Here is a 27,867-nt window from a genome sequence, read left to right on the forward strand (position 1 = left end):
CTGTCGCCATCGTACTGTCGCCATCGTATTATCGCATTATCGCAATCGTAATATCGCATTGTCGCCATCGTACTATCGCACTTTCGCCATCGTATTATCGCACTGTCGTCATCGTATTATCGCATTGTCGCCATCGTACTATCGCACTGTCGCCATCGTATCGTCGCCATCTTATTATCGCATTGTCGCCATCTATCGCGTTATCGTACTGTCGCCATCGTATTTTCGCACTGTCGTCATCGTACTATCGCAATGTCGCCATCGTTCTATCGCACTATCGAATTGTCGCCCTCTGGATTTTAAAGTGTAACCACGATGACCCTAACGGTATTCCTTAGGTTATATATTTGCAAGCAAACGCTGTGCATGTAAGTATGGCTAGCACGGTCAACTCGCCAATTCGCCACAGTCCTCGGGTAGGAAATATATTTTTGCAGAGACCCGATACATTCTGACATTATTTTTATGTTCGCAAAAAGTTTGTACAGAAATGAGTTGATCTTAAAAGTCAGCTAATTTTTTGATGGGCCAAATAATCAAGTTTTCATAAAAATAGTGTCTGGTATGCAGAACGCACGGTTTTCAGTTTGATCATAGTCAATCCAATGATAAACGTGTGTCAAAGCACTTAATGTTAATGATCTCTACTTGTTTTACGCCATTACTAAACTTTCATTCAAACGACTTTTCAATTTGAGAATGAGACTCTAAACAATTTGCGTGTACAAGTTATAAAAAAAACCACATACAAACAAAACTTGAGCATTTCATTGAGTTAACTAAGATACGCGTTTAAAAAATATATCGAAATTAATTTTATCAGTATTTCGGTTAAACCTTTCATAAAAAGAATGAAAATGGTTTGTCTCGCTTTTTTTCTTTTGCAAAATTTATTTATCAAGCATTTACTGGATATCGTTTTGATAAATGATATGTACCGGTAATCTGTATGTTTAAAGTATGACTGTGGAAAATAACATCGTGTTTCACTTAGAATCAAAGCAGTTACCCGCCGATTCTCGCAGGCCTCCTACAATCTCGTGGACTGATTTATTGATAATGATTGCGGCCACAAGACTAATAATGTTTGCAGTCAATGGCATCTTTTCTTTGGAGTCGCAGACAAGTGAAAAATATTGTTAAAGTCACTTATGTAATTATGTTTTTAGAAAATATGGTTCGGTTCCCAAAATATAACAGGCACAAGCGCGGCTCGTGCGACCCGTACTCCGATATGGTTATCCCGCGCAGTCGCAGTTGTAACATTTGGCAATTGTGCTTAGGATTCACGCCAAATTTCATGATATTCGCCGAAAATCGCGCACTTTCTCCAAACCAGAGACGTAGTTATCTACCGTACGTTTTTGCCCAAACGCAAGTTTATATTATTGTTCACACAATAATAATTTACACTATAATATACCAGCGATATTGAAAATTAAATTGAAGACGATAGAAACAATATATTGGAATTTTCTTGAAATAGAAAGAGGGGCAGTATTCTTTAAATGTTTCGATACACGAGAAAATAGCTACCGGTATACGTTATGATAAATATTTACTTATCAATGATATTAGTTTGTTATTTCATATCTACTGAATAAATAAAATAAAACACAGCCAAATCATCAAGAGAGTCGTATTCGGTTGATAATCGTCATTATTTCGAGTGACTTAGTTTAAGTTTAATTGCATGTTACCTTTAAAATAAGATCATTAACTAATTATAAAATGTAATATGCAAATATTCATGCCTATGCACTTAATTATTTTCTATAAACATGGTTACGTGTAACCTTATACCATGTCTTCATAGTAGTTGTTGACATTACTTTAATTAGTTTAAACAAACAAGTTATGCAATAAAACAGGGTGTTTATTGAATTTACAATTAATAAAAGTTTGTGTTCTGTGTCAAAATTGTCGATCTTCTGTATTCAAGGAAAGGGAAGTTGTTGTAAGTCCGCCCTAAGGCGCCTCTCTGTAGTGTCCAGTGTATCACGTGACTGGTCAGTTGTGGACTGGTCCAACTGAAGCAAACATGGGGAGTTCACATTGACCGGACAGTACTTTATCAATTAAACAAGTCACTGCTAAAGTACAACTGGCAACGTATTAAGTAAACGTTTTAAAAGTACATTAATTAAAGTTCGTAAATAAAATCCGTCGAGTAAAACTACGAATCCATTGCTATCGTCATAGTACATTCCCCACATCAACATGGTGTTGCCCTATTGCGCATTCAGTACACAGGTTGTGTCAATTGGCCGAAATGACGTAATGGCTATCTTGTTAATCAGTGTGTAACATGCTTTAATTGTTCTTCAATTTTCCAAAATGAGTGATGGAACTTTCTGTGATTTTCCCGGTCAGCTTGATAGTGCCATGCTGCAACAGATGGCCGGATATAGCGGCAGAGGTCTAGCGGACAACCTAGGTAAATATTGTTTTTACGCGCTCTCATCTTTTTCATGTATGTTAACCTCTGCCCTTCGACTGTTACCTCTAAATGCATAACAAAATAACCATTATATAATCAGTCGTGAAAACGCTTAACTTGCTTCTATGCTATCAGATTTTGCAGCATATATTTCGAAGGCTGTATTTTAACGTCTGTTAAGGGTAAAACAACGAATATGGCTTGATGACCATGCTATTGCTTGCGCGCTGGCGTAATTTGGAGGCCATTTTGCGAACGTGGGATGGTCAGCACGCACTGACCCATGACATGACCTACATAGCGCCGTTTATAGACTGGTCGCCAGTGAGTTTGTTTCACTGAGGATGCAGTGATAAAATAACCAATTATCACCGGCTCATTTCGTGCCCAATACATTAAAATGAAAATAAGTTGACGTTGTATATAAACTATATAAATATGGTTTGTTTGTTACATATTTGTTTGCATATGTATTTAAATACACAGTTTTTATTAGTTTTATGCCATGAATGACCCTAATCAAATGGTGAGCTTTTGTGACCGGTCTTTGGCCGTTGTCTGTCCGTCCATCTGTCCGTCCACATTTGTTTGTAAACACTCTAGAGGCCACATTTTTTGTCCGATCTTCATGAAACTTGGTCAGAAGCTTTGTCTCAATTAAATCTTGTTGAGTTTGAAACTGGGTCATGTCGGGTCAAAAACTAGGTCACTAGGTCAAAAAAAGTAAAAAACTTGTAAACACTGTAGAAGTCACATTTCATGCCCAATCTTCATGTAACTTTGTCAAAATGTTTGTCTCAATGAAATGTTAGTTGAGTTTAAAAGTGGTTCTGGTCCGTTGAAAAACATGGCCGCCAGTGTGCGGGGAAGTTTTCCTTATTTGGCTATAGAGAAACCTTGTAAACACTCTAGAAGTCATTTTGTGCCCAATCATCATGAAAGATGGTCAAAACATTGGTTTTATTGATTTCTCGGACGAGTTCGAAAATGGTCTAGATCGGTGAAAAAACATGGCCACCAGTGGGCCGGGCATTTTTCGATATATGTATATAGTGAAAACATGTGAACACTGTAGAAGTCACATTTTTGGCCCAATTTTCATGAAATTTGGTCAGAACATTTGTTTCTTTGATACGAGAGTTGAGTTAAAAAAATGATTCCGGTCAGTTGAATGACATGGCTTCCGGGGGAGGGGGGGGGGGAGTTTTCTTATATTTATATAGTAAAAAAGTCACATTTTTTGCCCAATCATCATGAAACTTGGTGCAATGATTCGTTTTATATATATCTCAGATGAGTTTGCAAATGTTCAAAATAGTTTTCCTAGTGTGACTAGAGAGAAACCTTGTGATTGAACACGATAGAAGTCTCATTTTTTGCCTAATCATCGTGAAATTTAGTCGATACATTGGTTTTATTGATTTCTCGGACAAGTTGGAAAATGGCTCAGATCAGTGAAACACACTTTTTAGCTAACCTGATTGATGAGGAGAGGTTTTAGAATTGGTCTTTATCCGCCGTCCGTTCGTCCACATTTGGTTTGTTAACACTCTAGCATTCACACTTCTCAAGCATTCTTTATGAAAGTTGATGAAAGATCTCAGTCAAGTTTGATAATAAGCAAAATCACATAAATAATCCCATAATGAATGCCCTTGGATTGTCCAAATTTTCATTGTACATGTTTTATACAAAATCCTTGTTAACACTCTAGAGGTCACAATTTTGTTTCAGATTTTATGAATCTTGGTCAAAATATTTATTTTTCTAAGCAAAGTTTGATGTTTGGTAAGGGGGGGGGGTCAACTAAAAATATAGGTCACCAGGTAAAATCTTACAAAAACAAAAACACTCCATACGCCAAAGTTTTGGTTCAATTATGATGAAACTTGACCAGGATGTTTGTCTGGACAATATCTAGGTCAAGTTTGACGTTTGGTAAAGATTTAATGAACCGACTCCTCTCAGGTGAGCGAACTAGGGCTATCTCGGCCCTCTTGTTTTTTTTTTACATTTCGTGAATCAAATTATCACCAGTGGACTAGCTTGTATACATTTAAACACTGAACGCATTTTTCTTGGTTCTTAGTCTATTCTTTATTCCTAAGTCTAAGAATGGTTTGGTGAATACGGTCCCTGAATTATTACATATCTTGAAAAAAAAATCCCTGAATCCCATCCATTCAGGGGATGGCCACCACAGTGCCAGCAGCAAAGCCCTTGCAGGCTTTTACATGGAGCAGTTTGCCCAGAGTCTACCCTCGCATATCATGGACTCCCTGGCCATGTCGGCCATGTCAGTGAGTAACCATGGCAACCAAGAGATGCTGCTGGCGGGAATGATGTCCCAGGCTTCGGCAGCGGCTTCGTATGAAAATGCAGTAAACTTCGCGATGAAATCCGAAAAAGGTTTACCACCCACACCCCCTGGTGAGTGGCTAGTCTTACAGTACATGTAGATGAAGTATTCATGTGGTGTTCATCTATGATCTAGCATAATCCTACACTTGTCTTCTATGTACATGTACTATATAGAATGTCATCCAGTATGATTACTGGTTAGTAAAACAGTAAAAATTCTCTTGTTGTCTATCAAACTTCAGAATATTTAGGCTTGCATATCTTATTTTTATTGGGCCAGTTTACCGAACCAGTCACAGACCTTTAAAAAGTATGTGTGCATGTGCAAATTAAAAATTTCATTGATTAAACTTTTAAGCTTTAAAATATTATTCCCTGCCAAAGACATTAGGATATAGAATAAGCATAGTCTGTCAGTCCATCCGTCTGTCACAAACTTTTCAGGGCTGTATCTCAGAAACTATATAAGATATGAACATGAAGCTTGATTGCTTTCAATCAGTGCCATGCTTAATGCCTTTAGAATCATAACCCTGCCCTTGTTTAAATAAGAGTTATTGCCCTTTTTTGTTTTGTATGATGTAACTGTTTTGGGCTATATCTGCTGACTGTATGTCAAGTACACAACAAGATTTCACCATAAAATATTATATCAGAAGTGAAAAGATTTCAATCAGGTGAATTGCAATGCATTATACACCCTACAATAAATATTTTTATGCCCCCCTTCGAAGAAGAGGGGGTATATTGCTTTGCTCATGTCGGTCGGTCTGTCGGTCGGTCTGTCTGTCGGTCCGTCCACCAGGTGGTTGTCAGACGATAACTCAAGAACGCTTGGGCCTAGGATCATGAAACTTCATAGGTACATTGATCATGACTCGCAGATGACCCCTATTGATTTTGAGGTCACTAGGTCAAAGGTCAAGGTCACGGTGACCAGAAATAGTCAAATGGTTTTTGAATGATAACTCAAGAACTCATACGCCTAGGATCATGAAACTTCATGGGTAGATTGATCATGACTCGCAGATGACCCCTATTGATTTTGAGGTCACTAGGTTAAAGGCCAAGGTCATGGTGACCCGAAATAGTAAAATGGTTTTCGGATGATAACTCAAGAACGCATACGCCTAGGATCATGAAACTTCATAGGTACTTTTTAGGTAGATTGATCATGACTTGCAGATTACCCCTATTGATTTTCAGGTCACTAGGTCAAAGGTCAAGGTCACAGTGACAAAAATCGTATTCACACAATGGCTGCCACTACAACGGACAGCCCATATGGGGGGCATGCATGTTTTACAAATAGCCCTTGTTTTATGATTATTTTGTATATTTAGGTGTTTGCATCCATCCATAAACAACATTTACATAGTGGGGGATATCAATTTAAGGAATTTGCTTGATTCAATTTATGTCAATAGTAAGCAACTCAAATTTTTGTTATGATTGTATACTTGTCATGGCCAAAATGAAATGGTCGCATTTTTCCCTCAAGGGAGCCCAGAAGAGCAGAAAGAAGCTCACAACACCCACCATGGTTACCATAGCAACTCCCACCCGGCGTCCATGGTTGGCATGCCGTCTTCCTTCAACCACAACCTCCTCGCAAAGCCAGTGCCAATGAGACGCATTTCAGACAAACGTGTCAGCCATGGTAGGAGCAGCCTCTCTGAGACACCTGCACAGCCACCGACTATAGAAATACCTGCCTGTAAGAAACCTCATTCTGATGGAGGTTTTCGTTAGTTTATCATAAGCTATAAGTTCATAAATGTGAAGCGTTGCTTAGATGAATAATTGTAAGAATTTGAAGACAAATGTCTCTTTCTTAACTGGCATAACGTTATATATATATAGGCTCAACTTGTGTAATCTGCACCTTAAGAACTAGTTATCCCCACACTTTTTGAAAAGCGTGGGGATATTGTGGTTATCTTCGCCGTTTGTCCGTCTTTCTGTCCGTCCGTCCATCCTGGCCACTATTATCTCCTACTTTATTAGCACTAAAATCTTGAAACTTACACACTTGGTAGCTATGTGCATATGTGCGACGTGCTCTATTCTGAATTTTGATCTGACCCCTGGGTCAAAAGTTATGGGGTTGGGGTGGGACCGGGTCAGAGATTTGTACTCATTTTTATACGCCCGTTAAAAAAAACGGGATGTATTATAGTTTTACCTTGGCGGCGTCCACAGCAGTGCAGTTTCCGCTCTCTAATTCAAATAGTTGTTATCCGATCTTCACCAAACTTGGTCAGAAGTTGTATCTAGACAATATCTAGGTCAAGTTAGAATATGGGTCATTCCGGGTTAAAAACTAGGTCACAGGGTTACTTAGTGCATTTCAAGCATTTAGCATGGTGTCCCCTCTCTAATTGAAGTAGTTTTCATCCGATCTACACCAAACTTGGTCAGAAGTTGTATCTAGACAATATTTAGGTCAAGTTCGAATATGGGTCATGCTGGGTCAAAAACTAGGTCACAGGGTCACCTTAACCATTTCAAGCATTAGCATGGTGTCCGCTCTCTAATTGAAGTAGTTTTCACCCGGTCTTCACCAAATTTGGTCAGAAGTTGTGTCTAGACAATATCTACATGTAGGTCAAGTTCAAATATGGGTTATGCCTCATTAAAAACTAGGTCACGAGGTCACTTAGTGCATTTCAAGCATTTAGCATGGTGTCCGCTCTCTTAGTGAAGTAGTTTTCATCAGATCTTCATCAACTTTGGTCAGAAGTTGTGTCTAGATGATACGTATGTCAAGTTCAAATATGGGTCATGGTAAAGTTATCAAGTTGTCCAAAGCCTTAAAAGGGGCGTATCTTGTGACAGTTTGGCACTCTTGTTTTAGGTTATTTTACTATAATTTCTTCATTTCTACATCGATTGTCTTCAAATTGATGCTGAACCTCTCTTATGACAATACGATCAATCTCAACTATGCATGGCCCCATTACCAACCCTGGGGCGCCCCGCCCACATAGGCCACGCCCACCCAAAATTGCCTTTTACTATAATTTCTTTATTTCTACACCGATTCACTTCAAATTGATACTGAACCTCTCTATGGCAATATGGTCAATCTCTGCTATGCATGGCCCCATTACCAACCCTTGGGCGCCCCGCCCCGCCCACATAGGCCATGCCCACCCAAAATTGCTTTTACTAGAATTTCTTCATTTCTACAGCTATTCACTTCAAATTGATACTGAACCTCTCTTATGACAATACGGTTAATCTCAACTATGCATGGCCCCATTACCAACCCTGGGGCACCCCGCCTACATAGGCCACGCCCACTCAAAATTGCCTTTTACTACAATTTCTTCATTTCTACATCAATTCACTTCAAATGTATACTGAACCTCTTTTATGACAATACAGTCAATCTTAACTATGCATGTCCCCATTTCCAATCCTGGGGCGCCCCGCCCTCATAGGCCACGCCCACCCAAAATCGCCTTTTACTATAATTTCTTAATTTCTACACCGATCTACTTCAATTTGATACTGAACCTCTCTTATGACAATACAGTTAATCTCAACTATGTATGGCCCCATTATTAACCCTGGGGCGCCCCGCCCACATAGGCCACGTCCACCCAAAATTGCCTTTTACAATAATTTCTTCATTTCTTCACTGATTCACTTCTAATTGATACTGAACTTCTCTTATTACAATACGGTCAATCTCAACTATGCATGGCCCCATTACCAACCCTGGGGCGCCCCTGGGTCAAACATGCGGAGTGGGGATACGCGTCAGCCTCTGCCGGGCCATTTCTAGTTAATTTAGTAAACCTTTACCACTCAGGTACGCATACAACCTGAACAGTGTTGCGATTCTGTTAACTAAGCTTGAGATCCATGGTAAAGACTGTAGAGCTTGGTAACTATGGTAAGGATTGGGAGAAAATTTTGTCTTTAACTGGCATAAAGTTTGATATTATGGCTAAATTTTGCACAATTATTTGAAGGTCCATTTTGTGGTGGCAGTATCTAGTTTCAAATCTTAGAAGCGCTGGTCTCTAAAATTGTCTGTTTTTAGACAGGCACTTTTAGCCATAAAAGCTCTCTTGTTTTGCTTTATGTTAGGGTATTAGAAAAGGAACTGTGTGGCTGGTGAAGTGGTGACTTCAATCTTCCGTTTGAAGGTGAAAATGATTTTTCAGCTTTAATGTCATTGTGTGAAGTGATTATTTATATTCTTTATAAAGTTCCTATTTACTGTCTAAAAAATTACAAATAGGAGGGATATTTTGGTCACTTTTGTTCCAAAACTTAATTATCGGCAAGTTAACAAATAAAATGAAATCATAAACTGAACATTTCAAGCCAAAATGCATATAAAACTAAATAAATATTTGAATTGATTTGTGCAATTTATAACAAGCAATAAAAAACCCAAACTGAAGATTTCACAAAGCAAATTTTCCCAATTTCAGGGTTTGCTGTAATTTTTCTCAATTTGATATGGTACGGGTACTTTTCTCAATTTGATATGGTACAGGTACTTTTCCCAATTGGAAAATACAATTGCTGGTGTGGTAGCATATCATTAAAAGAAACTGTTAAAATATCATCAGAAGTGACATACCGTACCTGTCATATAGGTAAATGTACATTGTGTGTAACATATTTTTATGAATTATATGATTGTGCACAACAACAACAAAACAAACAAGCAACAATTGAGAGTAACTGGATTATTTTGTCTCTATATATGTGTTGAATATTTAAATGTTTGCTTTGATTTTCAACAAATTTAAGTGTACAGTCTGTTTTATTTCTCGACTGTTGCCTTTCCATATTAATGTTCTATAATTAAGTCTATCAGATATATTGTGTAAGGTTTAAACATGTAGAATTCATTTTACATCAGTTGATTTTCAAGTTTAGATAGTGTTATCTTTGGTGTCCCTATGCAATGCCCATCTTTGGTGAGGCAAACCTCAGTTTACGAGGGGTTATGACACCGTTGAAATGATTATTTTGATAGTATAGGTGTAGCGCGTGATTGTAATGTGATAACATATGGCAAATATAGCATTTAAGTAGCATGAAATCTTATTTTGGACTGAACTTACAAACAAGTGGTTCAAATACAGCGCTTTTGTTGAGGGAGATTTTGTATTGATTAAATTAGGTCACAGTTTTAGTCGCAGGATTTCCAAACTTGCATGCATGGAACTCTTATCATGTAATTATAAATTGTAATTTGTAAATCATTTTTCCTGAATGAATTTACATATTAACACCATATGCACAATTAAAGGATTGATCTTATACAAGCCATCGGCATCTATGTAATAATTGCAATTATAAACAGCTCAGGACTTAAACACCTTAAAAAAAACTGTTTGTAGTGCAAACCTAGTAAAATAAATATTGAACAAGCACTCATTCATTATTAAATACCAACTTCTGAATTATGGATAATAAATTGTATATGGTTGTGATTGAAGTTATTTTCATTTTAAATAGCATAAATTGTTGATTATAATCAACAGGCATCGATATTGTAAATCAGGTGCATTAATGCAGTGTTGTTTTTATGTCCCCCACTATAGTAGTGGGGGACATATTGTTTTTGCCCTGTCTGTCTGTTGGTCTGTTTGCGCCAACTTTAACATTTTGCAATAACTTTTGCTATATTGAAGATAGCAACTTCATATTTGGCATGCATGTGTATCTCATGAAGCTGCACATTTTGAGTGGTGAAAGGTCAAGGTCAAGGTCATCCTTCAAGGTCAGAGGTCAAATATATGTGGCCAAAATCGCTCATTTTATGAATACTTTTGCAATATTGAAGATAGCAACTTGATATTTGGCATGCATGTGTATCTCATGGAGCTGCACATTTTGAGTGGTGAAAGGTCAAGGTCAAGGTCATCATTCAAGGTCAGAGGTCAATTATATGTGGCCAAAATTGCTCATTTTATGAATACTTTTGCAATATTGAAGATAGCAACTTGATATTTGGCATGCATGTGCATCTCATGGAGCTGCTCATTTTGAGTGGTGAAAGGTAAAGGTCAAGGCCATCCTTCAAGGTCAGAGGTCAAATATATGTGGCCCAAATCGCTTATTTTATGAAAACTTTTGCAATATTGAAGATAGCAACTTGATATTTGGCATGTATGTGTATCTCATGGAGCTGCACATTTTAAGTGGTGAAAGGTCAAGGTCATCCTTCACAAGGTCAAGGTCATCCTACAATGTCAAACATCATATAAGGGGACATTGTGTTTCACAAACGCATCTTGTTATTTCAGAAATTGTTGGTATCTTAATCAAATTATATCCTTTCCAGAACATTATAATAATGAAACTATTAAACAGAAATGCTCACAAATACCTGTTGAAACAAGTTTGTATTTGTTTTTGTGGAGAAATTAAATGCTTTTGCCTGCCTCATGGTTTTGATAAAAGATATAGTGGCCCTAATAATCATTATAATTATTGATCGTCGTGACAGTTTGTCCCCATGTTACTTGATTTATTGCTCAATATCATAAAGGAGCTGTTAATCCGATAATAACCCCCATAAAACTTGACAATAGCAGTAAAAACACCGTTTGTAACATTTACACGCTTCAGCGATTGCAATCTGCACTGTAGGTCGCTTACATCGTCGTAAATCAATATTTAAAACTGACAGATGCTGGCCGCTAATGCGCGGTCGCGTGCTTTTGATTCGCAGTACATTTTCGGATAGGATTTTACCATTTTTTTTATTCGCCACTTTTAAAAAACTGGAGCCACTTTTAAAAATTTAGCACCGAATGGCGATTGACAGCGAAACCCCTGGATAACCTTCATATTTGGTATGCATGTGTATATGGACGAGGCCTTTCAATACGCACAAAAATTTTCACCCCTGTTACCTTGACCTTGAACTTAGGGTCAGTGTTTAGGTTTCGAAATCTGCGTATAAGTTTCGAAAAATGCTCATTACTTCTATGTGCGGTGAGATATAACCTTCATATTTGGTATGCATGTGAATATGGACGAGGCCTTTCCATACGCACAAAAATTTTCACCCCTGTGACCTTGACCATGAACTTAGGGTCCGCGTTTAGGTTTCGAAATCTGCGTTTAAGTTTCGAAAAATGCTCATAGCTTCTATGTCCCTTGAGATATAACCTTCATATTTGGTATGCATGTGTAGATGGACGAGGCCTTTCCAAACGCACAAAAATTTTCACCCCTGTGGCCTTGGCCTTGAACTAAGGGTCCACGTTTAGGTTTTGAAATCTGTGTTTAAGTTCGAAAAATGCTCATAACTTCTATGTTCTTTTGAGATATAACCTTCATATTTGGTATGCTGAGGCCTTTCCATACGCACACAAATTTTGACCCCTGTGACCTTCACCATGAACTTACAGTCCGTGTTTAGGTTTCAAAATCTGCGTTTAGGTTTAGATAAATGCTCATAACTTCTATCAAAGCGTTTATAGGTGGCATATGTCATCCCATGGTGACAGCTCTTTTTTATGCCCCCGAAGGAGAGGCATATAGTGCTCGGACTGTCCATCCGTCTGTCCGTCTTTCCGTCACACTTTGTGTTTATTTGTTATTAATTTGCTTAATTGGTTGCAAATGGTGCCTTTGGCTTTGTGAGTTTTGGATTTCAATGGTCTTTTTAGCTCAAGTGTTATATATGAAATATATATAGTGGAGCTATCCTACTCACGTCGGCGTTCCATTTCTGTGCCGTTTCCGTTAGCGTGCAAATGTTAACATTTTCGTACTACCCCATTTATTTTCATTGTCCCTTGACATATTGCTTTCATATTTTGCATACTTGTTAACCAACATCACCCCAATCTATAAACAAGAGCAGACAACTCTATCAACCATTTGTCATAATTATTGCCCCTTTATACTTAGAATATGTATACTATTGATAAATCTATGTTAAAGTTTGGGTACTACCTTAAATATTTCCTATATCCTTTGACATATTGCTTTTATATGTTTCATACTTGTTCAATATTGAAGATAGCAACTTGATATTTGGCATGCATGTGTATCTCGTGGAGCTGCACATTTTGAGTGGTGAAAGATGAAGGTCAAGGTCATCCTTCAAGGTCAAATGTCAAATATATGGCGTCTGTCCGTCCGTCCGAAAACTTTAACATTGGCCATAACTTTTTCAATATTGAAGATAGCAACTTGATATTTGGCATGCATGTGTATCTCATGGAGCTGCACATTTTGAGTGGTGAAAGGTGAAGGTGAAGGTCATCCTTCAAAGTCATATGTCAAATATATTGCGTCTGTCCGTCTGTCCAAAAACTTTAACATTGGCCATAACTTTTTCAATATTGAAGATAGCAACTTTATATTTGGCATGCATGTGTATCTCATGGAGCTGCACATTTTGAAAGGTGAAAGGTCAAGGTCATCCTTCAAGGTCAAAGGTCAAGTATATGGCATCCGTCCGTACGAAAACTATCATTCGCCATGACTTTTTTATGCCCCCGAAGGGTGGCATATAGTTTTTGAACTGTCCGTCTGTCCATCCGTCTGTCTGTTTGTCAGTCAGTCTGTCCGTCCATCCAAAAACTTTAACATTGCCCATAACTTTTGTAATATTGAAGATAGCAACTTGATATTTGGCATTCATGTGTATCTCACGGGGCTGCACATTTTCAGTGGTGAAAGATCAAGGTCATCCTTCAAGGTCAAGGTCAAATATTGCAATATTGAAAATAGCAACTCAATATTTGGCATTCATGCATATCTCTTGGAGCTACACATTTTGAGTGGTGAAGAGTCAATGTCATCCTTCAAGGTCAAGGTCAAAGGTCACATTTTGCAATATTGAAGATAGCAACTCGATATTTAGCATGCATGCATATCTCATGGGGCTGCACATTTTGAGTGTCGAAATGTCAAAGTCAAGGTCATCCTTCAAGGGTAAGGTCAAAGGTAAAAAAATTTCAATATTGAAGATAGCAACTTGATATTTGGCATGCATGTGTATCTCATGGACCTGCACATTTTGAGTGGTGAAAGGTCAAGGTCATCCTTCAAGGTTAATTTCAAAGGTCAAATATTGCAATATTGAAGATAGTATCTCAATATTTGGCATGCATGCGTATCTCATGGAGCTGCACATTTTGAGTGGTGAAAGGTCAAGGTCATCCTTCAAGCTCAAGGTCAAATTGAAGATAGCAACTCGATATTTGGCACGCATGTGTATCTCATGGAGCTGCATATTTTGAGTGGTTAAAGGTCAAGGTCATCCTCAGGTTCAAAGGTCAAATATATGGCTTCAAAGCGGCACAGTAGGGGGCATTGTGTTTCACAAACACAGCTCTTGTTGTTAAATAAATCAAAGCGGCGCAGTAGGCGGCATTGTGTTTCTTACAAACACATTGTGGTAAAAGGTCAAGGTCATCCTCTACGGTCTATGGTAAAAGATACAGATTTAAGAGAAGAAATAAGCTTTAAAAAGGGAGAAAATTATACAATATTGAACATAGCCACTTTATATACATGTATTTGGTATGCATGTGTATCTCATGGATCTGCACATTTTGAGTGGTGCATCTAAAGTCACAGTAGTTAATTATTTGCTTCTAAAAATAGAGATTTGTTACAGACATTTATATTCAAGGGAAGTAATTTATATAATTATAAATCTCATATTATATATTTCCTTACCAAGAATTGAAGTTCTTTTCACAGTTATTGTACAGATTTATTATTTTGATTATTTATAACCCAAATGATTGATTTGTCAAAGTTTTTTTTTAAATGATAATATTATAATTTCTTTGATGTTCATTACATACCTGTGGACTTATGTCCATAGATTCTTGATCAACTCTGGTTATGATCTCTTTTAAACCACAGGCCTTGGTTGTCAGTGATGTCTGACATGGTCATTATTAACTGTTATATATTTTATAAATACTTTTGCAATATTGAAGATAGCAACTTGATATTTGGCATGCATGTGCATCTCATGGAGCTGCACATTTTGAGTGGTGAAAGGTCAATGTCAAGGTCATCCTTAAAGGTCAGAGGTCAAATATATGCGGCCCAAATCGCTTATTTTATGAATACTTTTGCAATATTGAAGATAGCAACTTGATATTTTGCTTGCATGTGTATCTCATGGAGCTGCACATTTTGAGTGGTGAAAGGTCAAGGTCATCCTTCACAAGGTCAAGGTCATCCTACAAGGTCAAACATCATATAGGGGGACATTGTGTTTCACAAACACATCTTGTCTTGTTTATGCGATCATTAAGTCCACAGTTTTCATCCGATTTATCAAACTTGTTCAGTGTCTATATTAATGAAGACATTAAAATCTGAAAAGAATGTATAAAACATACTAGTTGGAATAAGCCATCAATGTTGGAATAAAATTTGCTTTTTTAACAATGAATCATCTGCAGTCTGGCAAGTTATAATTTATTAATTGGGACAAAATTTAAGTTAAGTAGACACCTGTTTATATACTTTCATCATTTAAATTGATTTAACTACAAAAACAGAATGTTAAATTGGATATTTTTAACCTTAAAAAAAATGAAACCCTGTCCATGCTTGCATGAATACTGTTTAAACATACAGTTAAAACTATTTAAAAAATTGCTTAAGTATACTAGTAGATGTACATTTAGTAAAGACAGAATATTACAAAAATATGAGAACATGAAATAAACAGATTCGTGTGAGAAAATTACTAAGTTTGATGTCATAATCATATTTCCAATTAGCTAAATGAAATTTCCACTGTATTCATTTTTTATGAAGGAAAGTTGTTCATTGTGTAGTTAACTATTTTTTGCCGTAATTGTTACTAAGATTTTTATTTGAAATGCAAAGCTGTAAAATTGACTAATACTTACTTTTTTTGCAAACATGCAATTATCAAATTTTTCATCACAACAAAATAAACACAGGGGTGGGTGTGGACAGTTATTCAATTCAATTTTATCACTGTCTATTTATGCAACAAAGTATAGCAACCTAAGTAGGCGAAACAACATGTGTTAATTTAAATACAAATAAATATTCTCTTCTTCAACATGTCAAATACGTTATGTTTGTATGCAGTTATTGTTTTGACAATATATCTTTTACTTGTACAAAATTAGTTAATTTAACATTTTATATACATAATCAGTGCTCCAGCAAGGATTTGAAAAGGGCAGGGGGGGCTTTTTTTTGTCAAAAGGGCGCTTTTGACACGCAGTATTTTGTCAAAAGGGCACTTGCAAGCGCGCAGGCGTATCTGGAATGCTCCCTGTTGTCTGTTGCATATTAACTTTTATGTTATTAATAATTGTTAGAATATATTATTCCCATTATTATTAAACCATGCAAATAAAATGACTACAACAAGGAGTAAATTAATTACAATGTAATAATAGATTTATAAATTAATTGTCGGAAGGGCAGGGCGGGGCTTCGGAAGGGCTGGGTGCCATTCCATTTAGGCCTAGCTGGAGCACTGCACAATATTTATTTTATTAATGAATATTTTTGATAAATTTATCATCTCTTACAAAAAAGATTAAAGATACTATTTTTGTTGGGTTAATCATATTACTTCTAAACCACATGAAATTTTGTCTACTTTGTAAGTTGTTTGCTAGTGAATAACTCACAACTGCATATGCTCATGATGAAATACTGGATCAAGGCAGGATTATAAGTCTGTAAAAATGAAGCAGTCAATTCCACCAAATGATTTACAGAAAAGAAGCTTTGATAAGACATTGTTGAGTCTGTTTATTATGGTACACTGGAAGGGTATACTTTCAAAGCATTTCTGTATATACAAATAGCTTTTTACGTTATGAGGAAAGTTATGGTAGATAATTGAAATTAAACATTGTTGTGGCAGCTCATATTGACGACCAGATAAGATCAAATGAACCTCGCTCTGTGAAAAAGGGGTTTAATGCATCTGCTTGTGTCCTAAATAAGCCTGCGCAGTCTCTTTTCACAGAGCGTGTCTCATATGTAATTAAGTTCTTGTTAATAAATATCAAATCACTAGTGAGGCTTTCCACTGCACTCTTTTTTAGCACACCCTGTAAACTTTGGGATTCTTTCCTAGCTTAATTTAATAATAATGTTTATAAACGCTCCCCCCTGGTCACTTTTTGCTGGCCCATGAACAAAGATGCTAGTATCGTTAAAATCTTTATTAATGAAATGTACATACAGTCCCCGTTTGTGTATACATTTTTTATGATAATAACTGAAATTATGTGAAATTTTAAATTCTCATTTAAGTGCACATTATCTGTGAGCTTGTGTTCAAAATCAACTAAAACTGTTAAGGGAAAAATTGTTGATAGCTGTGAATGTTTAGAAAATAAAAATAAATTCTACAGAATAAACATGAGTTTAAATTGGGAAAAAAATTAAATTTAATGTGTTGATTTTGATGAAAAATACTGCAATATATCATGTGTCTTCCTTATGCAGATCTCAAATTGAACTTGTGAAGTGGTCCTGTCTGCTTTTTGACAGTTACAGATTTAAAAGCAAACATTTATGTGATCTGTTTCCTTGTTTGTCTCAAGCTGAGGAAAAAAACCGAATTGAATTTGTGCCATGGTATTAATATTTGCGCCTCAAAATATATTGAAATGGATAGCAACATCTGTCTTAATTCTGATTTAAACATAAAGTGCTTCAGTAATCTCCTTAGACAAGTATTTTATTTAATCCTAGATTGTTTGTATTATTGTGTGTATTGGCCAAACCCCTGGAGGTACAGCTATTATTAACATCATTACTTAATTGCGTAATGTTGCGCAATGACGTAACATTAAGTAACGTTACTGCATTTTATTCAATACATATTCAATTATGGCTGTCTAGATATCACCTTTTGGCCAGCCAATGTTAGCCAACACTTGCAAGTTGTTCATCAGAAGCATAGTTACCAAACAGTTAATGTTTTGGATTATAACTGATTTGAGTGATTTGATTTGTACTAATTACTGTTTTTTCTTGTTGAGAATACTAAAGTGAATGACTCCACAATGAGAAAGGCTTTTAAATGAAAGGAAACAAAAAAACTCTCTGTATATGTACACTTCAACAAATGAGATTAGATAAACTGTTGAGCATTTAAATGCATTCTGGGATTTGTTGCTGGGAAAAACTTCACAGAAGTAAATAAAGAGTTACTTAATTGCATAATTGCAATATAGAAGAAAATAACATTATGCTGAATAGTGTGAGCAAAAAGTCACATTATGCCAAATAGTTGTGAAGTTTTAGAAATTTGATTAATATGAAGAGAGTAATATAAGAGTAAAGGTCTAAAAATGTTATACAAGAAATCAATTTAAACAAAATAAAAGAAGAGTTACCTCTGACAGTGATTAGGGAAAAACATTAGAAATCTGCGAATACTTCTGACAGATTTTTGGAAACTTTGAAACCAGGGCAGCCATGGGAGATATGATTGAGAGATTTTTGGAGTGCACGCGGACATATTTTCCGGGTCAGAACATTATGAATGGAGGTTCGGATATGGGAAGCATTACAGCATTCAGTTCCGGGTTCGGAAACTATGGAAGTTCCTCGCCTCAGGGATTAGGAGCTAACCCGTTTTCAGTGTCGTCAATGTGGGGTAAAAGATATATATCAGTCACTCGACAGTTTTAAAAATTGATAATTGAATGTGCCTTATCAAAAGTCAATCATGTTAAACATGCAAAAAGTTGCTAATGATGTTTATAGCAGATAAGACTCATCCAATAAAACTCAATTCTTTTTAGGGTAATGAATAAATAATCATGAGATGTGATTTGTAAAATTTCAATTATGTAAACCTTTGAGTTTAACTCTCACCCTTGTATTGGAATAACAACTATTGCCACAAGAATTACAAATGTTTGAGGCTGTTGTTAACATAAAACATAATTTGGTTTGCTAAGAGTACATGTAGCTTAAAACTAAGCCGCAAGTGAACATGATTAGTTCACTTTTCTTGATTCTTTCAAAATGTATTCTTCTTAACTGACTCAAAAAAGTTTTTAAGGCTGCTCAAGTTCTTAAAAATAAAGTGAATATTACCAAAAGTATACTATCTGTTGTTCATTTTATAATTTTCACAATGGTCACAGGAAAAAATCGTGTGTTTTGTTCTTAATAAGTGGATTTTGCTCAATTATTGTAACCAAGTTTGGTTACTCATGCAATAATAATGCTTGGTAAACTATTGAACCATTCAGTTACATCACTGCTATTGTGAACTAGTCTGCTGAGTGAATTGATGTTAGGAGCCTTTACAATAATAATGCCCATACTTATGTAAACAATATATTTAGAAGGTTATGTAGTGCACACTTAATTGAAAGCCAATACCTGTGAAAAAAAATGTACCTGTGTATAAGAGTTTATACTATATGCATGTTTGTTGCTACATTAATTAATTTGAACCCTGCTTTTTATGCCCCTGAAGGTGGGCATATAGTTATTGCATTTCCGTCCGTCTGTCTGTCTGTCTGTCTGTCCGTCACCGTTTGCGTTTAGGTTTCTTAAAATGCTCATAACTTCTTTGTGGCTTCAGATGTAACCTTCATATTTGGTATGCATGTGTATATGTACAAGGCCCTTCCCTAGCACACAAATTTTGACCCCTTTGACCTTGAACTGAGGGTCTGCGTTTAGGTTCCGAAATCTGCTTTTTTCGGGTCATATGTCATCCTATGGTGACAGCTCTTGTATTTTATGAAATAAATAAGTGAGATGATCCCTCATTGTTTAATCTTAATATTTTTATTTAATTGTACTTAATTTAATGTCAGTCATTCCTGAAATTAATTGTAGTACTTGTTATGATACGTTATGCCTAGCCACACAGTTATTACAGCTCAATGCAATTTCATGTACAGGTCAAAGACATTCATGGCATCCTTACTATGACCAAAAGCCAGTTTTTGGAAAACTCCAATAGCCCCACTCAGTAGTGTTTTCCTTTCTTAATTCCAAATACCATCAAAACTTGAACCAGTGTCCTGATACCTTTTTTGTGAGGCTGTACGCAGCATTCTCACCACATCCCAAGCATTTTCACTGCTTTTATGTTTTTATATTTTGGCGTTCATGCAGCGATCATCTGACATCATGGTGTTTACCTTCTTGGCATGTATTTAAAGCCTTACTGTGACCTTGGCGTTTGCACTGTAATAAGAACACCATAGACCAACTAAGAACACAGTAAGATAGCTGGAAAATATCTGGCCGTCTATGAAGATTTTTTTGTGCGTCCCTGTAGTGTTCCTCATTTATCTACTGTGTTGCTGCTAGGTTAATGGGGTCATCAGTGTTCCTTACTTCCTAGCAAGGATGCTGTCAGTATGAAAAATCTCAGTGTTCGTCTTTACTATGTTCTCAAGACGAAAGACTTATTTACATGGCAATACTGCTGCATCTTGAGTTGCAGTAAAAATGCAGTAAGAACACCGGTTCAGTGTGCAATGGAGTTACAAATAAGTATAAAAAAATGTAACAAATACTGAGCGTTATGGTAACAGGGTCATACCTTAGGAATATTTTTCAATTGTTTCCTTTTTGAAAAGTTTGTTGCTATGTTTTACATTTGTTGTGTTTTTCTCTGCAAGAAATCTTGAATCTTGTCATTTTTACTGGAAAACTAGCCCAGGGTACATGTAGGATTCAGCCATTAGCAATGTTAACTACATTTTAAGACTTACACAGATAGTAGTGAATATGAGGTCTGCTAAAAAGCATTGCGACTTTTGCAACCTAGATATCAAAGTTCAATCCTCAGAAGGGAAAATCTAGATATGTTTTTTTTTTTATGAAACAGATAAGACTCTACATCAATTAACAAAAATCAATATCAATAAGATAAATTTATAAACATATATCATACAGGTTTTGAACTTAAAACTAAAGATTACACATCCCATATTTAAATTAAACCAACATGTTGTTTTTTTCAGTGCCAGAAAGCAGCAACCCAACATTTGCCCGTGCCTTGGCTGCCATGTCCCACTCTCAGAAGAGACCTCGTAGTGAAAAGAAGGCGATCCCAGACGAACAGAAGGACGACAAATATTTTGAGAGACGAAAACGCAACAACAATGCAGCAAAAAAATCCAGGGATTCCCGCAAAGCACGCGAAGATGAGATAGCAATTCGAGCAAGTTTTCTCGAAAAAGAAAATGCAATTTTGCGCGCTCAAGTCGGCACTTTACGTGAAGAGGCGAATTCTCTGAGACAGCTTTTGTTGCAAAAACGTTCGACCGCAAGACATTGAGTTTTGATTTGTTGTAGTATATATTGATTGTAAACATTATTTGCTTTTGTTAAAACCATACCTTGTTATAAGATTTTTTAAAGAAAAGATTTCTGGTAGCATTTTTGCTGCTGTGATAACTGCTCTTCGCAGTTCTTTGTTGAGTTTGTGCTATGTTTGTTGACCGATTGTTTTAATCCCAGTTTTTAATGTCTTCTCAAGTTACACTCAGGGTCTTGTATGTACAATTTTCTTAAATGTTGCCTATATTTTATATTTTATGGGTTTATACAGTTTTTAAAGCCATTATTATGCCTTATAGCCGTATTGATAAGGCATCATGTTACTATGCTAGAACTATTGCTGTTAGTTATGGGTTTTACTTTTAAAACAAGTATTTTAACAGATACTGTGTATAATACATTTATCTACTGTATGCCTGTATTTTCAAAGCAAATTAAATAACAACAGTCAAATATTTAAATGTATTCTGGGATATATAATATATTGTCTGAGTTACTTATAAACAAGAGGTTGTTGTTATTGTTTGCACTTGTGCTTTTTAACTGCTAGTGCTGTTGAGATGTTTATGTTACTGGTTATATTCTTTTACAGGTGATAATGTTTAAAAAAATAGTTTTACTATAATGTCAGGGCTTTTAATTGAAGCAGATTCCTGCTTTTTGATGCAAGCATTTTTATGCTCTCCCCAAAAAAAAATTGGGGGGGGGGAGCATATAGTCGCCGATTTGTCTGTCCATCCGTGTGTCTGTGTGTCTGTCAGTGCACCATTTTTGTCCGGGCTATTTCTCAGCAACTGATGACCGGAATTGAATGAAACTTTATGGATAGCTTCATTACCTAGAGGAGATTTGCATATTATCAGCGGGTTCTGTTTGGATGATTTTTCACAGAGTAATGGTCCTTTGAAATTTTCCATTAACTGAACATATAGTGCATTTCTTGTCCGGGCAATTTCTCAGCAACTGTAGTACCTGTGCTAGAAATAAAGGGCTAAAGTGACTGTAGTTGTTTGCCCTTCTGTTACATTCAAAATATGTCCAACATTTTGGAATCTTCTTTTTGGAATTTTTAGACATTTATTTTGGAAAAATTAATAGTTTTAAGATAGTGAAATGGGGCCGCTTGTTTGTGTTGCTATTCATGCTTGATAACACTGAATGGGAGACCTTGGTCAGTTACCTCCCCAGCATTCTTACTTGAAACATGTTTGTTTATTAGGTTTTAATCATTGATCCGTATGTGCTACAAAATAGGAAGAAACTTTATGGGAAGCTCTACTACCAAGAGGAGATGTGCATATTATCAGCAGGTTCTGGTCGGATGATTTTTCACAGAGTTATGGCCCTTTGAAATTTTCTATTAAAAATTCTTGTCTCCCCAACTACTGTGCCCTCAAGACGTTTCCTTTTATCTGAATTTATAGTGCAATATTGTGACAAAAAAAACCTTTGGGGAGCATCACCCGTCTCCGACGGTTTCTTGTTAAATTTTGTCACTTTTGACTCCCCCAAATTATCTTCTATGCATCATTTTAATGCAAATGTTGCCATGAAATTAATATAAAACGTACGTTTTATTATACAAAAAGTTGGTTTTTTGTTAAGCAAGATATACTAAAAGTTATACAAAGCAATATTTGTAGAGCAATCAACTAATATCTAGATTTCAGTATTTTGACCCCTGAAAAGTTCATGTGACCCGTGAAAATATCAAGCACAATTGGCTATTGGTTTTCAAAAACTATTATCCCTGAATGTGGATAGACAGGGCCATAAAATTTGAAATTCTGATACTTTAAAATAATTTGTTTTCACTTTTTGATTTTCATATGTTTTTTAATGCCAGCAAATTGTTGGAAGTTAACAGTTCGATCTCAGATTTTTTTTATAGATGTATGTGTTCTCAGTTCATTGATCATTTTTTGTTTTCATTTGGAAAAAAGAAACACACCTTAAGACTACAGCCCCTGAAATAAATTATTGGTACAGGTCCGTAAAGCACAGTGCTTGGTCATAACACCGGGAATTATGTAATCCTAAAATGAGGTACATGCGAATACAACATCATGTATCGCACATTATTTAAGCAACATTTTATAAATCCCTTTCTTCCTCTTTTTTCCACATAATCAAGAAAAAAACCTGAACCACATTGTTCATGTCATTTATTTGTTGTTGATATTACAAGCAACAAATGTTACTTTATTTTATTTGAGTTGCATTTCCCCGTAGTTCAATCAGCAGTTGGTAGTTTTAGATATTTTCGTTGCTTTTCAATATGAGTGTCCTTGAATATAAATATAAATCATCTTTTTGTTACGGGTATTATTGTATTAATGTATTCAAATTATAGTCATTTAGTACAATCGGCTCAAAAAAACTTCAGGGATATTTGATGTATTTCATGTTATCATATTACTCATTTTTACAACAAACCACCCAGTGATGTTTTGCAATATGTTTATGAGCTTGGCTATGGGAATACATGGCTTAATGCATATGCATAAAATGTCATCCCAGGTTAGCCCGTGCGCCTGGCAATCAGGGATGACACTCTCCACCAAAACTGATTTTTTGCTATGAAGAGTCAGGCCCTAGGCAAAAAATGCAGTTAGAGCACACTGCTTTGTTTAATTTGCGACAAAATTTTAGCACATGCATTAAGCCCTGATATCCCAGAGTAAGGCACACATTTGTTCTAGATGACCGGTAGTGTATTTCATTTTGTTCTAGATAACCGGTAGTGTATTTCAATGTTCTAGATGACCGGTAGTGTATTTCATTTTGTTCAAGAAAGGTAGTGTATTTCATTTTGTTCTAGATGACCTGTAGTGTATTTCATTTGTTGAGTTTCTTAATGACTAGCATTTTTTGTCGACGGGATGTTATTTGTTGTAGGCTGCTGTTGTGAAGTCATGTTATTTGTATTTTGTCAGATGAAGTATTATATTGATTACTTATTTGTAGATTTTAATCATTCTGCATGTTTCTTTTTGCAAATTTTGATTCTCATTCTGGACTAAAGCTTTAAATATTTGCAACTGTTTATATCATTTCAGGTAATAACATTTTGGCCTTAGATTTTGTGCATACATGTAGCAATAGCTTTATTTGGGTATATAACCATTGTCTGTAACTCTGTTTTTATTATCATACCAGATAACCATATTATTATATATGTACATCTGTATTTTGATAATATTTAAATACTCCAATTTCATATGCATGTGTGATATAAAGCATTATGTTAGTATTTGTAAACATGTTATATGCACTCATTGTAAACTAGCACAATTTCTACAAATTAAGTTTATTTATTGTGATAACCACCATTTTGTAACTGTCCTGTGACCTGTTCATTTGCGTAAGCAAAGGAGACCGCACTACCACACCTGGATAGGACAGTTGAGTTCGATAATGGCTTGGATCGGTTGTGAACACTCTAGAAGTCACATGTTTTGCCTTATCATCATGAAATTTTGTCAAAACATTAGTTATGTGGATGTCTTGTACGAGTTTGAAAATGGTCCTGATCAGTGAAAAAACATGGCAGCCAGGGAGTGGGGCAGTTTTCTTTATATGTATATACATGTAGTGACAACATGTGAACAGTTTAGAAGACACATTTTTTTCCCAATCTTCATGAAATTTGGACATACCTTGGAAGAGTTAAAAAATGGTTCAGGTCTGTTAAAAAAACATGGCCGCAAAAGGGCCATTTGTTGTTCATTCTTCATGATACTTGGTTAGAACATTTGTTCCATTGATATCTTGGACTGCAAAGAACAGGTCATTTCTTTTTATCTAAGGTGAGCGACTTTGGGCCTTTCAGGCCCTCTTGTTTAACCAAACTCTGGAAGCAGATTTTTTTTAAATCGTGACTATTCTGATATTACTTGTTGATGTATAAAACAAAGTTTCAGTGAAAAAGTTATTGACATTGTATCCATTGTGTTGTTGAGTATGTATATACTAGATGACCAGTGTCATGCAAAAAATAGTCTTATGCTGTAAGCTGCAAGCTTAACTCAAGACTAGCCCACGCAATCTGGTAATGAGTTACGCTGTCCGCTGAATTGTCACGTATTGACAGGGTAGCTCCTTACGAGACTGTGTGATTGCACAGGCTAACCTGGAGTGCACTGGACACATATGGCATAAGACCCATATTTGCAAGTCTTCGGTCATATCGGGCTGTGTTGATTGAAATCCCACTTAAAATGTGTGCTGTGTATGATGTTTGTTTTACATAATGCATGTTTTATGTCAAATGTGTAACTCTTTTATCGAAATGATAATTGTATATGTATTTTGAATTAGGTTGCTTGTGATATGAAATTTCTTTTGTAAGGAACCAAAAGAAGCACAATTGAAGTTTAATTGTTATGAAAAATTTCTTTAATGCGTTCTACATTTTTGCTCAAAAATAATAAAACCAGTAACATTTTGTGAACAGTATCTTAGTTATGCAGTTGTTATTGACCTTTGATATGTCATTATTGTATTGCTTGTTAAACTTAAGTGAAGTGGTTTTCAAAATTTGATAGAAAAGGGTATATAGTAGTGTATTGGACGCCTATCTGTAGACCAAAAATTGGTTGGACACGTTTTCTTTAATTTTTCAACCTACAACGTTTAGGCATTGCTCTTGATATGAATTATGTTAGAAATACTGAAGTTATGCCCCTTTTTAACTTAAACAATCAAAAACAACATGTTCTTTGTTTAGTTGAATATTTAAATTAAATTATCTCCAAAACTAGAGATATCAAATTGAAGCTTGTAAGTTGTATACCGGTATTTCACTAAGGGATGTGAAGTTTACAAGAGCCATAACTATTGCTTCCATATTCTGAGGGTTATTGCCTTAATTAGTTTTATTATTTGAACTTTGTTTGAAGCATATCTTTAAAGCTATAAGAGCTAGGTTAATTAAACTTTGAAATTACTATTTAGGTTAGTCTCAATGAGGTGAAGTGCAGTGCGTAAAAAACATATTTCCTGCTTTCATAATTGTATTGCAATAGACAATATGCTTGCTCAAATTTTCTCAGGGACATATTTTGACAAGTATATAAGGTGTCAAGATGAGACTTAGTAGGCATATAGCTTGCATTATTGCGTAACTAGTTATTTTTCCTAAACTTTTAATGCCCTCAGACAAAGTCGCAACGTGGGGAGGGATTTCAGGCGCAGCAGTTACAGAGCTATTTAATAAAGGAACAGTTGAATACTTTTTGCATTCTCAAACAACAAACAATAAAATCCTCTATTTTCTTAGTATTAATATTGGTTTATAGCTTCCAATGCCATGAAAGAGTTTTAAATTGAATAAGGGAAGAAAATTGTGTATACCTAATGTTGAAGATTTTATAATTCACTTTCATGCATATTTTTATTTTTAAAAACATTTGATTATTGTTCACATTTATGTTTTCCTGTGGTAACTTTAACCATTTTTTTAACGCAAATACCCATTTTTCGTCAGGTGTTTCGTTGATTATTGTGCCAGTATTATATCATAACCGGTGAGGTTTACACACACTTTAAAGCTTGTGTCTATTTGATTGCTGTGTAAATGTATTTTTGAAAGTGTGCTTGTGACAGGTAAAATTTAAATTGTTGAGAATATGAAAGTTCAGGGTGAAATTGTTGAGAAAATGAAAGTTGAGGGTGAAATTATTAAAAATATGACAGTTGAGGGTGAAATTGTTATATTGCATCCGAGTTGATGTTCACATATGATGGAGCTTATTAACTATGAAAAGTATTTACAATTCTTGTCAATTCCGAGTGTTGTTACCATAATATTTATGCTGAATTGAAAACTAACTTTTTTTCAAGTTACTGACAAATTGCTCAGTTAGGTCAGAAATGTTCACTATTAACGTACCTTTATTGTTAAATCATCTAATTTGCGAATCTGACTGGATAATACTAGTTGATTAGTTGGGCAGATTTGCACCACTCATAGAAATTTCAGTTAATTGTATCCAAACATAATAATAATATGCTGGAAATTTAAGGCAAATCCTTTTTTGTTTGGTTCTTTATTAATATAAATGTGTGTACTGTTAAGTATATTTATTGCATAGGTTTTCTGTTCCAGCGTTCTGTAATGATGTTAGGGAAAGTGACACTAAGTACACTAGCAGGTATTTCGAAGCACAATTGTTTCTAAAACCGAAGTATTAAGCCACCATTTAAGATTGATTAAATAGATATTCCGAAACAGAGATTTTTTGGTGTATGACACTGTTGACACAGCTGTGAATGTGGGTCAACAGAACGATGTTTGATGCCTTATACAGTATAATTCTAATAGATAATATTTACTCTTCTGTATTCTGACTTTACTATGAAACATGTGAACTATATGTGAATATGTTAGCCTGGTGCTGGGAAACCTGGGTTGAATGCATCTGCATGAAATGTCCCAGATTAGCCTGTGCAGTCGGCACAGACTAATTAGGAGTGACATTTTCCGCTTTTATGGGATTTTTCGTTTAAAGGAAGTATGTTTTTAGCAATAAACCAGTCTAGGCTGAAAGTGTCTTCCTTGATTAGCCTGTGCGGAGTTCACAGGCTCTGGGACGACACTTGCGTTAAGCCCAGTTTTACCATAACAAGGCTCGTATACATGCCTTGAAATCACAAATGTAGAGTGTATTTGACTATAAAGTATGCAAACTACATTCGTTGTTTGTCTTTATTTAAAACAAGCCTTACGTTTTAAGTGTTGTCCACACTATTCTGTGACTGTGTTTAACATGTTT

At 35.6% G+C, this 27,867-nt stretch overlaps 1 protein-coding gene and 1 long non-coding RNA gene across 3 annotated transcripts; both read left to right on the top strand.

Annotated features, from left to right (window-relative positions):
* Positions 1-1,700: 1,700 nt before the first annotated feature.
* On the top strand, positions 1,701-27,346 carry LOC127863466 (hepatic leukemia factor-like). 2 transcript variants are annotated; one of them, XM_052403000.1, is made up of 4 exons: positions 1,701-2,437; positions 4,628-4,870; positions 6,312-6,518; positions 20,773-27,346. In XM_052403000.1, the coding sequence occupies exons 1-4, from the start codon at positions 2,338-2,340 to the stop codon at positions 21,087-21,089; spliced, it is 867 nt and encodes a 288-aa protein (XP_052258960.1). In that variant the 5' UTR covers positions 1,701-2,337; the 3' UTR covers positions 21,090-27,346. The 2 variants fall into 2 exon arrangements, with proteins under 2 accessions (XP_052258960.1, XP_052258959.1); XM_052402999.1 differs by having other exon boundaries at positions 1,712-2,437; positions 6,303-6,518.
* LOC127863467 (uncharacterized) lies at positions 10,033-11,222 on the top strand. Its single transcript, XR_008041065.1, has 2 exons — positions 10,033-10,556; positions 10,709-11,222. It is a non-coding gene; the product is annotated as an uncharacterized LOC127863467 (long non-coding RNA).
* Positions 27,347-27,867: the final 521 nt, after the last annotated feature.

The sequence above is a fragment of the Dreissena polymorpha genome, unplaced genomic scaffold (genome assembly GCF_020536995.1).
Source record: "Dreissena polymorpha isolate Duluth1 unplaced genomic scaffold, UMN_Dpol_1.0 chrUn009, whole genome shotgun sequence".
Taxonomy (NCBI): Eukaryota; Metazoa; Mollusca; class Bivalvia; order Myida; family Dreissenidae; genus Dreissena; species Dreissena polymorpha.